A 15004-nucleotide genomic window follows, 5' to 3' on the forward strand; every position below is an offset into this window, starting at 1 on the left:
GAGTAGAATGTGTGCTTTTATTTAAAATGCATCTCTGGGTTATTTGTGGGGCATAGGAATTCATTCATCCCCCCCCCCCCAAAAAATATAGTCCATCCCCCATAAGGTCTGAGGGACAGTAGACCAGCCCCTTGCTGGAAAAGTTTGCTGACATCTGCACTAAGGCTCTACTTTGTAGCCTGTTTGGCTAAATTGAAGAGTCAGTACTATCTGGGAAGGAATTTCACTTTAATTTAACTTTTGCAAAGGGTGAAAAGTGTGCAAGATTAGGAAAATGTACTTTCTCGCTATTTTCTGTTCCCTAGCAAGAACAGAGATGAAAGAGTTAATGGAAAGTAGTAACTCTTACCAAAGTGACACTACTTTCAGGAAGCAGACTAGCAAATTGAGGGGAATCCACATGTTAACAGGTGCTACATATTGAGTACTGCAACAGGGCACACATAGCCTAGGATTCTGCCAGCCAGATGTTTAGGTGAAAGCTTGTGCTGGATTGAATGGTCTCCCCCATCTGAGATGCACTTACCGTACCCACCAAAAATGTGTAGATCTGGAGAGGGAGCCTGCTGCCACAGTGTCGCCATTACCGCCTGCATTCATTTCTCCTTAGATGAGTATGAGAAAAGGGTTCTTTACTAAATCTTCTTCCTTCTTTTAAACATCTCAAAGAACTGCAAGTACCATTTGAACCCTGAGAACTTTTCTCTTTCTTTGCAGGTCCGAGAAATTGAAGGAATTAAAATTGTTACCTACTGCTCCCCTCTTTACTTTGCTAATTCAGAGATATTCAGGGAGAAAGTTATTGCCAAGGTAAAAAATAAAAAATAAAAATCTATTGTGTAGGCGATGATTAACCATTTTTCACATTACAGGAACAGATATTTACCTCATGCCAAAACCATTTCTTCATCGCGATGTACGATTTTCCTCACTAAGCAACAGTAAATGTCTTGCAAACAAAGGCGTATATTGGACCTGTTTAGTTCTCTCACTTAGCTCACTAACAAACGTTGGGAGTAAATAAATGAGTAAATAAAAAAACAAGAAGTCATACCACTTGGCTTTCTGCACCATCAGTTTTCAGAGCTCAGTCTACCTTGCAGTGACAAGCCTGGAACACCAAAAGTTGTGGAGAGATGAATAAGCTTGGTAGGGAAATTTTTCGAAAGGCTTGTCTGGCACCTACTCTGATGCCTTTTCGGGACCAAGTAAATATATTATTTATTTCCCTAGGCTTCTCTCTCTCTCTCTCAGTTGATTTCCTCTCAGATTTCATTGTGGTTTCCCCACTTTTCTCTGTATTTTGTTATTTTATTTTTAAAATAAGTGTATGTATCATTGTCACCACCGACATCTTAGGAGGCAGAAGCAGTCACTGGGCAAACCAGTGTACTGTACTCACACTTGCACTGAAATATTTTGTTTGAATCTCAGATTGAAGCCAATATCACAGCCCTACCCATTGCTTCCCAATGAATATAACTCTTGCTCAAGTTAGGAAGACACATTTTTAAATGTAAGCGGGTCCACCTCTCGCTTTTCAGCTCCACCACTTACGGTAGGAACTGTGGATTCCCTGGGTAGAATCCAACATGCCACTAAGGAGATCATTCCATTCTGCTTGCCTGATGCAAAGATCTTGCCTTTCCTTCCTCCTGCGCACTCTCCTGGGGAGTCTCCAGGACCACCACCACAACTCCGCCAATTGGGGTGGGGCTCAAGGGTAGAGAGAGGGGAAAGCCCTGGGGGTCCTGGAACTGGCTTTCACTTGCAGGACAGGGTCGTTGAACATGGCGGCCCGTTTGTTACACGTAGGAGTTGAGAACAACCTGGTTTACTGTCTTTTATTTGAACAGACTGGTGTGGATCCCATCAAAGTCTACTTGGCGAGGAAAAAATATGTGAAGAATCAAGAAAAGGCAAGGGCAACATCAGAGAAAACAAGCAAACTAAAATCTCTCTTCAGGAAAAACAAGGTAATTTAGCAATTTTCCTAGTTGTGAGAGATCCTTTCTATGTGTGATACATGAAGGGGTTAACCTTGTTGGAGTGATAGAAGGCAACTTTCTTGGGGACAGGAAGAGAACCCTACTTATTCTGGCCTTTAAAAAAAAAAGTTGATCTGTGTGCTGTAACAGTGGAAAGAGGCTATCAACAGCCTAAAAAGAACTGTTGTTGCTGCTAGATTATGGGGTAGCATTTGTTTGCCACTTTGGAAAGAGATTTCACCAGCCTTCATGGCCACTCCTAAACCTGACTGGGACAGTGGAGGAGCACTCAGCCTCCATATAATTTTTTTTTTAATTAAATAAACTTTTTTTTAAAAAAAAAAGTTCACATAATGATGTGGGTAAGTCATTCATCATGTGTGACTTCATAGGCACTATCCAATAGATGCCCGTAACTTTCATGTACCACATTTTGTTCTGCACCCACTACTGCAACTAATGCACTAACTAGGGGGAAGGGAAATAAATTCCTTTCCCAAAAATATTGAAAACAAGTGTAACATTTTTTGTAAATTGCTTTGGGTCACTGTGGAGAGCTGTTGCTGGTCAGAATAGATAATGCAAAGTGTAGTATGGTCAATGGGAGGGATTTAAAACAAAAACTTATCACAGTAGGAAAAGAAAAAGAAAAAAACCCCACACTCCTTTCTTCACCTGGCAGAACTTAGGGAATACTGATCTCCCCAACACCACCACCACACACACCAATTTCCATACAGTGGCCCTGCCCATAATTAAATGAAAATGAGATGCATAATTTAAAAATCGCTATTTATCCCAAGTGTTGCTGTTTTGAAAACTCTGGCCTAATTCCTTGCCAACTGGAAGGACAAGATTTTTTTAAAAAAATACACAGCTAATTGCCACATATGAAACAGGAATTACTTGATTAGCAAGAAGATGTTTGCAAGTTGATTTTGCCACAAACACAGAGTGTATGGAAACAAACAAGCCTGCCTTACAATGCATGCACCTATAGACCACAGGAAGCTGCAGGTTAGACCAGGGACTGGATAATGGTACTAGCATGCAAATTGTTGTTGTTGTTGTTGTAAAATTGGGCCAAACTGGTCCAATAAATGTTGGACCAGACTGGATTTTTTCCTATTAGCTTTATCATTATAAGGCAAAGAATATTCATCAGTTATTTATTGCAAATCCAGTGCAAGCTACTGAATTCTACAGTGAAAAATGTGAAGAAAATGTATGAACTTGCTAAAATTGGGAATTGTTGGGCCATTCCTTCCTTTGCCCTTCATGCGCCACTTGTATTTTTTTTATAATCTATTACTGTCTTTCATTGGAATTATTTAGTTTATTTCATAAAATTTATATACCACTTGATTGTAAAAAACAACAACAACAACCACCAACAACCCTCAAAGCTTTTTACAAAAAGAATTAGTAGATAAACAACCAACAGCTAGCACTGCTGCTTATGATTAATGCTGAAATCCCTCAGTCTCACCTTATTCAGGAGAGTACTCTGACTCTCTGGAGAGCCTTTTTCAGTATTTTAAGCCAATATTTAAATGATATCATATAAAAGTTTGTACTGTATTAATGTATTTGACGGCTGGTTTTGTTTTGTTTTAATGGCATTTTCTGATATTTTGCTAACCACTTCAGATACCAACCATGGTAGAAATGTGATGTATGTGCATAATAAGCACGCATGCATGTCGCAGGTTCGACCCCCATATGGGACAGCTGCTAGATAATTCTCAGGGACCCTTCCAACTCTACAATTCTATGAGTCTATGCGTATATAATCAACATATAACATATGAAACAAAGATTTTATTTATTTATTAAATTCATTAGTCACGGTTTGTTTGTTTCTTTGCCAATGCAACCCAAAGCAACTCACAATAAATAAGATCAACAGCAATGAAAATAAGTTAGAATAAATATGAACTTGAATGTGGTCCCCCTTCCTTTGCTACAGACTATGTCTCTGCAAGAGCTCCAGAAGGATTTTGCAAGCATGTCTCCGACAGATACCAACAATAACCAGACCTCCGCAAATGGTAAAAGCGTCTCCTACATTAACTTCAACCCATCTGAAAAGCAGTCTGAACAGGGAACAATTGCCAGTCATCGCAGCAGCACCTGCAGTGCTATCCCAGAATCAAACATTGACCCCATGACCACAGCGCCCCCATTTGTCAACTTCCACACAATTATCCTGGATATGAGCGGCGTTTGCTTTGTGGACCTGATGGGCACAAAAGCTTTGGGAAAGGTCAGTTTTCCTTTTTTTTTTTTTTAATATTTATTAGGGTTTCAAATAGAAGTAGATACAATAAACGATATAACATATGTCTTAACATAATTTCACATTTTCTTTGGACTTCCTCACATCTCCCGCTCCCACTTTCATTGTTGTAACTTTTTGCCAGCAGTTTATTATCTTATTTGCATTCTTATGTCCCATCTGTATATTTATAATCTTGTAATTCTCAAAAAAAAGTTTATATTTTCTCAATCTCACTTATTATCTTAAATCATCCAATTTAGTGGTGCTCAATTATTTATGATCTAGCATCCTGCTTAACATTCACTCAAATTACAATATTTTTGTAAATAAATCTTGAATTTCTTCCAGTCCTCCTCCATCTTCTCCTCTCCCAGGTCACGGATTCTGCCGGTCATCTCGGCCAGTTCCATATAGTCTATCAGTTGCATCTGCCATTCTTCCAGTGTGGGTAGATCTTGAGCTTTCCAGTGTTTTGCAAGAAGTATCCTTGCTGCTGTTGTTGCGTACATAAAAAATGTCAAGTCCTTCTTTACCACCCCTTGGCCGACAATACCCAAAAGAAAGGCCTCTGGTTTCTTTGTGAAGGTATACTTAAATACCTTTTTCAGTTCATTATAAATCATTTCCCAGAACGCCTTCACTTTAGGGCAGGTCCACCAGAGGTGGAAGAATGTTCCTTCACTCTCTTTACATTTCCAACACTTATTATCAGACAGGTGGTATATTTTTGCAAGTTTGACTGGGGTCATATACCATCTATATATCATTTTCATTACATTTTCTTTCAAAGCATTACATGCAGTAAAGTTCAACCCAGTGCTCCACAACCTTTCCCAGCAGTTTTCCTCTTGTTTCTGGTTTATTTTTGTGACGCTGCACTGCCTACTGAATTCATTCTCTTTAAAACTTCCCGTTGAGCTCTCTTAAGTTTTAATAACAAGAGCTGCAATAGTCTTCTTTTTAAGAAAAGCTGGCAGGCACAGGGTAGCATTAGGCTCGTTTCAGCTAGTTGTAAGCGCTGCCAAATAAGCAATCAGAACAAGATGCTGAATCCAAGGAACACAGGTCAGTTCCCAGAAACAGACTGTGACCCTTGCACTCCTCCTACAGATCTCCTTCTGCTGCACTATTCAAAGCTCAGCCGTTGTTTACTGAGCCTGAACACTTGGTGATTCCCATTGCTGTTCCAGGGTTACACATTGCATCCGTATCACCTGAGCTAAGCACTTTTGAAAATGCAGTGCTACATATTGTTTGGTGTCCTCCCCCCCCCCCCCGACACTGGAAGTGTTATTATGCTAATGTACCATGTCTTGAATTTGTAGTGCATCCTAAATTCATGGACTCTCAGATTTCGTGTTGTAAAAGCTAATAATGTACTCTCTTTCCCTCCCCCACCCCTGGTCTCCTCATATAGCTGTGCACCAACTATCAGAGGATTGGGATTCAAGTATTTCTGGCAAATGTACAAGGTAGGTCTATTGCTCTTTGTACCATATTTTCTCTATCTTCCATTTTGAGGGCCTTGAAAATGGGCAGAGTAACTGCTGGAAGCAAATAAATATATTGCATGTAAAACACACTACCATTTTCATATTAATTGCAAAAATCTAGGTACTATACAAATTTACAAGTCCTGTTCTGTAGTGTAGCGTGGGGACTGAGTAGGTATTTAATAATGCAGCAGTAACACAAATCAAGTTCAAACTGAGCAATGCCCTCCGACGTTTTATAGATATATATATATATATATATATATATATATATATATATATATATGCAAAGTAGCCTTGGAGGCTGCCAGGCTATTTGTCACTTCAAAATTTGCTTTCACCAATCTGCTTTTCTTCCTGTGGGTGAAAAGATACTTGTGCACCCCATCTCCCCCATGGTTGGCAAAACAGCTGGAGGGGTGGCCATAAGTGGAAGGGTTAAACAGACTCTACAAATCAGGGGAAGAATCACACATCTGAAACTGATTGTTGCATGTAGTTTCTATCCCTCTAGTAGTATTAAATATCCAATGTGAATTGGTTTTGTATCAGTTTCCAGGTGTAAACTCCTTGTTCCATTGTGGCTGCTTTAGCCAGCTAAAGGGTTCAGGGCCTGACAATTCATAACAAAGCCTGATTGTAGCCAGCAGAAAAGACGCACAATGCTTAAAAAATAAGTAAATCACACAACAGCATATGAAGAGGCAGGTATAAGAGACTTACATGATTAAGGGTTGGTGTTTTCTTCTGCTTCGCTGCATTAATTTTAGATTCAGGGTTGTGTTTTTCTGAAATCATTAGACATTGCTAATGGTTGTAAATGTGTGACTTTACTTAACCATAAGAGGTACGATTATACCTCAGATTTCTTGAACTTGATTGTTCTTGGAAATGGCATGCAACTGATATGCCAAAGCAGCTTAAAGCTGGAAGATGGAAACACAGAGGAGGGATGGCACTTCTACTGAGGCAAAAGTATAGGGTATTTTTTTCATGATTGCAATTCAACCCACATTTCAACTTAATAAACATATTAAATCATGTGGGCTTTCATGTGGAATAGGGGTGTCTCACCCACAGACTACCCTAAAACAACCTTGTTATCCCACAATGATCTAAGAATTATGAGATTTCCTTAAGAGTGTTATGATAATGGTGGCGAAATTAATGAATTACTCTACATATTCGAGCTTGGGACAGGGTTCTAAATAATGTGAGTCTCCAGATTTTAGGGGTTTAATGACACAGTGACTCTTTCTATACCACTTCTTGTCCCAGAAAAAAATATTTTGCCAACACATGACATGAGCCAGCTGCTTCCAAGTGTACAGCTGGGGGAGAAAAAACATTTCCCAACAAAGAACCTGCAGTCCGCCTTAGTCCTCTTGCTCAATCCATTAACATTTTGAGCTTCAAATTCAAACAGCAATAGGTCGTCATCCTAGTTCCATATACTTGTGTCTGATTCTTAACAATTGCAACAGGCCCTATGGGCTTTAAATATTATCATTTTTCATAACATAGGCCTTCTACTTATTATTCTTGCTCACAAATCTAGTGTATAGGAAATGCCCTGACACAAATAATTTTCCAGCACACAGCTCCTGCTTACAGTTTAGTCTATATAACTTTGTCTCCTTCGTTAGCCCAAGTGTATGATGATATCCGCACGGGGGGAGTCTTTGAAGAAGGAGGTCTTGAGCCCAGTCATCTCTTCGTGACCATCCATGATGCTGTTTTGTTTGCAACAATGAATGGAAACAGAGCCACACAGCGTCCTGACTTAGAGCAGGTAAAGATGATTCACTGTCTCTTCACTCTTGTAGCCACATACGTGCAACTCTGTGCATGTGTGTTTCATACTCTTCTGCTTTCCTTTCGGACATTGCCTTAGTGGTTATGAATCAGATTGGCTAATAGGCTTTTTCTTTTCTGACACTTTGATCCTGCCCTTTTTCCAAGAAGCTCAAGACAGCGTACACAGTCCTCCACTCTTTGTAACAACCCTGTTAAGTAGGTTAGGCTGAGGGTTGTTGACTGGCCCAAAGTCACCCAGTGAGTTTCATGGCTGAGGAGAGATTTGAACTTGTGTCTCTGCAGTTTTAGTCCTACACTGTAACCAGTATAGCATGTATGAATGCAACCAAACCTTCTGCCCTCTTCCTATTGTTCACCACCACTAACAGACTCACAGCCCTACACCCCACCACTGGAGATCCTATAATCAATTGCTCCTCCGATCATCAGATACTGTACACCTATTTTCAAGCCTAGCTTTGCACCTGTTAGCAACTTTTTTTTAAAAAAGAAAAATGCTAATATTCTTTCTGCCACAACAGACTCTGAAGAGGAAGCTTGAGGGGAATGAGATAACAGGCTCCTTTTAGTCATTAGAAATACATAGCAGAATGTCTGGTCAATGGGTGTGTGTTGGTGTGCTAGATTTGGGGACAAGGGCTGCAAGCTGCCCTAACTACTTTTCCATTCTGGACTCATTTTATCCAGCCTGAGTTTTGAGAGAAGATAGTGTTCTGCTGTTCCTGGAAACCTGTCATAGATGACTAAGTTTGAAACATTAAAAACAAAACAAAACATGAAGTTGTTAGTAGTCTAGTCTAAATGTAATGGGCAAAATCTGTTTGGATTTGTCTAGGTGCAAATAAAGAAATATTAAGTATGGTAGGTGGCAGAAAGCAAGGACTAGACATGGTGGCATGTTAAATTGCCCCATATCTCGGTTCTGTGTGTTCATGCACAGATATAGACAGCAAATCTATACAGTTCAGTGGTTCGTCTAAATGGACATTCTGGTTTTGTGCTTCTTTCTCTCTAGAAGCCTTCACAGGTTGGCTTTTTTAAAATTCCTATGGAATTGTGGGGAAGATCCCCAAATGAAGATCAGCAATTGATTCTGCTAACTCTTGTAGAGATAAAAGTATTAACTGGCCTCCCAGATCAAGTAAACTCACTACCAACCATTAACTTTATCTCATATGGACTGAGCTTTAGCTTATTGGTCATTACTAATCTCAAACACTGATTCAGCATGCCTGCCACCTCAATGTATCTGGTTAAAAGGAGAAATAGAGCCGGGTGTCACAAGCATATTGATGACACCTCTCTCTATTAACTTGCAGCTGAATGTATGAACTGATTCTACAAAAACATTTTATATGAAGAGAGGAAAGATGAATACCATGGCTCATTCAGACTTGCAAATTGCCACTCAATGCTGCACTTATCAAGTTATAATCATAGATGTGTGAGTCAGTCTGCAAAGCAAACCTGTGTTGCATGCAACAAACTAGCACACAGACATTTTATAAAAAAAATAAAAAACACCCCATCATTTTATATCTAGCTGCTCAGCACATGGGGTAGTCATGGTCTTGGTTTCCTTATTTGCATTTCTTTGCTTGATAAAGGACTTGTTGACCCAGCCTTCAGCTGACATGATGGAACACCTAATCATTGCTGTATGGCAACTGCTATTTGTGCCTAAGAGATTTGTTGAAGGTGAAACCATCTGGTTATCATCTGGATATGGGGCAAAGGACTAAGTCCTTGTTCCACCGTGAGGCTGGGTCTAGCTCCTGAGGCATGATAAGAAGCAGATATGTGGGAGCTGGGCAATATTTTTAGAAGCCTGTCCTGAACCACACACAGATATTTGTGTCTACAACATTCATGAAAGATATTTGTGTACATTCTATTTTTCAAACTTCCAACGATTGCCACTCCACTTACACCCTTAACAAATGCTATTTGAATGCACTGACCCTTCCAAGAACTTGAAATGCCATCACATCATCCAAACTACACTGAAACTATTTGCAGAACCGTTGTCTCATTCATATAAGACTATTAGTACTTGGGAATGAATACATTAACACAACAAAATACATATGTGGTATATGTCAACCATAAGGGTTTGTGTGTGGGCACATTACTGTTTAATGATTTGCATAGAATAAACTGCTCCTTATACAGTCTAGAAAATGTTTGTGGAGCTTGCTGACATGTAGGTACATGCCAGAACAGTGTAACAAGCTACAAATAACAATTATACACCATGTTACAATACAATAAATATTTATTACTTGTAGTCATAGGCCATTGCAAAGAGGGGAGAGTACAACTGGAAACTTGGGGAAGGGAGAGTGCTCTTGAGCTTGGGTGCTGCTTGCATGCTTCCCACAGGCATCTGGTTGACCACTGTGAGAACAGGATGCTGGGCTAGATGGGTCATTGGCCTGATCCAGCAGCCTCTTTTATGCTCATGACCAATGTTTGCAGCAGCAGCTGAAAAAGTACACAACAGTTGCTGTATATACTGTCTATTACTGCATAACATTGGGGAGATCATCTTAAATAAATATATATTGAGCTGTCCCCTTGCTAGTATTTGTATTGGTAATTAAATCTTTTAAGAGTCTTGTGCTGACCTTTGGTTTTAAACAAATAAATGGCTGACTAGCAACATTACCATGTTTTTAAGCTTGCAAACAATAACTGGTGATTTGTCATGCTTCCATACAGAGGTCAAGTCAGATAGAAGTCTCTATCTCTGATGAATCACTGGAAGACAGCAGCGCTGAATTCCAAAACTTAGAAGAGGTAAGTTAAAAGAAAAATGTGGTAATAAGTGAAATGTCTGAGCGCTTATTCTTCTTAGTACATTTCTGGCCTGTTACTAGTATTCTCAGCATCAGCTACTCTAAACCAAATCTTTTTTTTTTTTTCCTCCTAGGAAATGTTTGGAAGCATTTTTCATTCGGATGCACAGACAGCACTGTGAGCTCATGAGAAACACTCATACGATGGCAAACTTCTTGACCAAGACATTACTTTATGAAGAGATGTCCCTGTGTCTGAATAGCAAGGAAAATAGCCTTTGTGCATTTTTGGAAGGGGACCATTGGTGCTTTTGCATCCCAGAGGCTTCTGACCTGATGATCTCTTCTGCCTCCATTCATCTCTGGTTATTGAAATGCAGAGCAAGCGATTCTTGAAGCAGTTGGCATGGGCAACAGACGGAGAAACTCAGGGATTATTCTTCATCTATCTAGAAGAAGCAGAAGAATAGCACGACTATAATGACTTCTCTCTAGGCCTCATCCCACACTTCAAGCAATTCTTATGAACCCTTAAGGGTGTATCTAGCATATACACATACCCAGGAACTCTCAGTCATCACCCTTGTTTTTATTAAGAGAAATATGAGGAAACACAGAGAATATATGATTGATCAACAGACATAACTCTCATGAGGTGTAGTTATTTGGGGTTTGTAAGGGGACGTTTGCTTCCAAAGTGTGAACTGATTTTATAGAGTTCACACTAAAATTAAGCATGCCTCTGAAGATGTTGCCCAATTATTCCTCTGCTTTCATCACTACAGCCTAATACAGCACTCTTTGTTTCTATGGTCTAAATGCACCACCAGTATGTTTAGTGACCATCCATCATTTCTTGAAACATGTGCTGTATTTGCTGCGGTACTGAGCCTTATCAAACTACTGCCTAGAAGTAATGTTGTATTCTCTATTACAACTCCCCATTTTTAAAGAACAGTTCTGTTCAGGGGTAGGGGTGTGTATGTGTGTTGGTGTGTGTGTAAATTACTTTCCATAGGAACTACATGCATAGACAGACCCTTTCAGAGTGCTTTGAATCCAAAAACTGTAACCGTCTTTTGACTGCTGCTTCTACCTTGTGTCTAGAAATTGCAAGATAATAGCTACTTGCACAGTATTTTGGTGCTTTAGTTTCCTGTTCTCAATAACTAAACATTTAGAAAACATTCAGCTTAAGTTCACATTAAGAAATAAACAAAGCTTCTGAAGGGGCCAATTTTCCTGGACCTGTTTGCCAATCCCATACATATTCTGTATGGGATAAAAGGATAAATTGTACCTCTTAAATACTATATTGAAAATACTCAGATTGCAGTCTACTCAATGCTTAGACTTCACCTCAGAGGCAATTTTGGTTGGAGGACTCTAACTTGATTTACAGGACAAAGTTCAAGGGCAGCGTTTGGTTTATTATTTGATCCCTCTCAAGCTGTTTTAATCTATGCAAACATTCTCGTGGATTTTCTTTAACGTGTGTCACAGACGGGGAGAATCTACCTCTCAGGCAGAACTGCCTGACTAGTTAACCTAGAAGTTGTCTTTTTAAATTTTATTTTGTAAATGCGAATTAATTTTTATATAAAAATGTGAACAATGCAAATGATGTTTTAGTTTTCTGTTGTAATTCCTTCTTGCAGCCCCAAGGTGTTGAATATGTAATGCCTATGACTTAAGGTTAAATATTCTAAAGTAAATGCTAAGCCTAAGATATACATCACAAGCCAAAGAACATGAAAAAACAAACCAAATAGAAGGTTGGCCATTCTGATGCAGCACTGTGCAGAAATAAGCCATAGTTTGGTTCATCATGTCTTCTGAACCCAGACTCACGGTTTAGCCCTCTCCAGAATAACCATCATTTGCATTCAAAGCTTGTCCTATGGTTTACTGCTTGTGTTTTGTCTGCCATAGCTAAATCACAAGCCCAGGTTAAGACAATACACTAAGTCAAACTATGGCTTAACTCAGCGCAGCACAGCAGCAAAACAACAAGAGAGGAGTAAAGCAACTGCAGTCTTCTCTTCCAAAGGCCACACACACACTTGGGCATGCACACTGAGATGTGGTTTGGCTTAGTGTGACATGTGAACCAGGTGAGGGGTGGGGTGTAATCAAACCACTCTAGGAGTTTCCAAAGAAAATAAAAAATAAGAAATGGAAATGGAAATAACTTGAAACAGAAATAAAATTATCTCTCCCCGCCCCCCCCCCCCCAAAAATCTACATTGTTCTAACTAGTGGAAAATCACAGAGATTTCAAATGCATGCTTAATGTAGATGATTTTGGAACTTTAAAAATATATTGTTTTAAAGCTGCATCCAAGTGTTTGTTTAATTCTTATAATTGTCTTAAACAATAAGAAAAAAAAAACATTGAGATGTAATCTGAATAAGATAATGCAGCTGCATTATAGCTTCCAGATAAATGGTGCCCAGCTTGCAAAGAAAACAGAACTTCATGAATCATCTACTGTGGGCAAAAATATCTTGGATTACAACATCCAAGTTTCCTTAGTTTCGTTCTGCATAATAACTCATCCCCAGAGCCACGTATAAACAGAGGCGGTGGGGTTTGGTTTGTTTTTTTTTGAAGCCAGGTCCAGTCAAAGGCCCAGCATGCATGCCACATTAAACCAGTTTAAAACAAACTATAGTGAAAGCTCCTCTCCTGCACCTGTTGTGCCACCAACGAAACAAAAGTGTACTGCAGAGGATAATAATGATGCAATACTGTCTACATAAAAACATAAAAGTCTGCTGGTATAGGTCAACGGCCCATCTAGTCCAGCATCCTGTTTGAGACCACATAACACCGGTCCTGAAAGACCTACATTGGCACCCAGTAAGTTTCTGAGCACAATTCAAAGTGTTGGTGCTGACCTTTAAAGCCCTAAACAGCCTCGGTCCTGTATACCTGAAGGAACATCTCAACCCCCATTGTTCTGCCCGGACACTGAGGTCCAGTGCCGAGGGCCTTCTGGTGGTTGCCTCACTGCGAGAAGCGAAGTTGCAGAGAACCAGGCAGAGGGCCTTCTCAGTAGTGGCACCCACCCTGTGGAACGCCATCCCATCAGATGTCAAGGAAATAAACAACTTCCTGACTTTTAGAAGACATCTGAAGGCAGCCCTGTTTAGGGAAGTTTTTAATGTTTGTATTTTTAATATTTTGTTGGAAGCTGCCCAGAGTGGCTGGGGAAACCCAGCCAGATAGGCAGGGTAGAAATAATAAATTATTATTATTATTACTACTACTACTACTACTACTACTACTATTTACAGTGTTCAACCAAATGCCTGTTGGAAGCCTGCAAGAAGGACACGAGTGCAAAAACCGTCTCCTCATTTGTGATTCCTGGCAAATGGCATCCAGAAGCAGGCTGCCTCTGGCAGTGGAAGTAGAATATAGCCATTGCGGCCAGTAGCCACTGACAGCCTTATCACCAATGAATTTGTATAATCTTCTTTCAAAGCCATTCCAGTTGATGGCCATCGCTAGTTTTTGTGGGAGCAAATGACATAGTTTATACTATGTGTTATGTAAGTGCTTTCTTCTGAACGTTCAGCTTCACTGGGAGTCCACAAATTCTAGTGTTACGATAGGGGGAGAAAAACGTCTCCCCCTCCACTTTATGCATCACTTAATAAACCTTTGCGATGTCTCCTCTTACTTTTTCTCTCAACTAAGAAGCCACAAATGTTGCAAACGTTTCTTACAGGGGAGTTGCTCCATCCCCTTGATTATTTGTGTTGCACTTTTCGGAACCTTTTCCTACTCTACAATATCCTTTTTGAGGTGAGGCAACCACACAGTGTTCCAAGTGTGATTGCACAATTAGGTTTGTATAATGTCGTTATGTTATCAACAGTTTTATTTTGCAATTCCATTCCTAATGATTCCTAGCATGCAAGTTGCCTTTTTAACAGCTGTTGCACACTGGGTTGACATCTTCATAAGCTATCCACTATGATTCCAAGGTCTTGTTCCTGGTCAGTCACTGCCAATTCAGACTCCATATGTGAAATTAAAATTTATTTATTTTTGTCCCAATGTGTTACACTTGTCCATACTGAACTGCATTTGCCATTCCCCCCCCCCCCTATAATTTAGTTTGTATAGATACTTTTGGAGCTCTTCACAATCTCTTTTAACCACCCTTAACAATTTGATAACATTCACTAACTTGGCTACCTTACTGCTCGCCCTGAACTCTAACCTATTTATGAATAAGTTAAAATGCCCATATCCCAATACTGACCCTTAGCGGCCTCCACTTTCTTCATTCCTCCATTGAGAATAGTCCATTTCTCTTTCTCAATCTCCAAAGCCACCATTTCCTACATCCAGCAATTACATGCTCGGGTCTGGGATGATCAGTCAGTCCCAAACCAGAGCCCTCAAGTACCATAGCACTACAAAAAGGGGAGGTAGAATTCAGAAGGGAGAAAATTTTATTTTCCCCTTCCCCACCTCCTCAATCTCCCTCACAAGCAGCCTAAACAGCACTACAAAACTCCTGTTTCAGGCTGGCTGGAAACTTAACGAAGAGCATCTTTATGGGGCAGATCAAACACACACCCACACACCCGCAAATGCATTAAAAGCAG

General features: G+C 39.9%; 1 protein-coding gene across 2 annotated transcripts in view; it reads left to right on the forward strand.

Moving 5' to 3' along the window:
- Nucleotides 1–11999, forward strand: part of SLC26A9 (solute carrier family 26 member 9) — a 61607-nt gene extending 49608 nt beyond the window's left edge. For both annotated transcript variants that reach the window (XM_081009030.1, XM_081009029.1), the window contains 7 exons: nt 718–810; nt 1857–1976; nt 3958–4254; nt 5687–5741; nt 7409–7554; nt 10302–10379; nt 10513–11999. In XM_081009030.1, coding sequence (XP_080865156.1) covers nt 718–810; nt 1857–1976; nt 3958–4254; nt 5687–5741; nt 7409–7554; nt 10302–10379; nt 10513–10560 — 837 coding nt within the window. In that variant the 3' untranslated portion in view covers nt 10561–11999. The remainder of the gene's footprint in view (nt 1–717; nt 811–1856; nt 1977–3957; nt 4255–5686; nt 5742–7408; nt 7555–10301; nt 10380–10512) is intronic.
- The last annotated feature ends 3005 nt before the right edge of the window (nt 12000–15004 follow it).

The sequence above is a fragment of the Podarcis pityusensis genome (assembly GCF_964106645.2).
Source record: "Podarcis pityusensis genome assembly, chromosome: 6".
In the NCBI taxonomy this organism is placed as follows: domain Eukaryota; kingdom Metazoa; phylum Chordata; class Lepidosauria; order Squamata; family Lacertidae; genus Podarcis; species Podarcis pityusensis.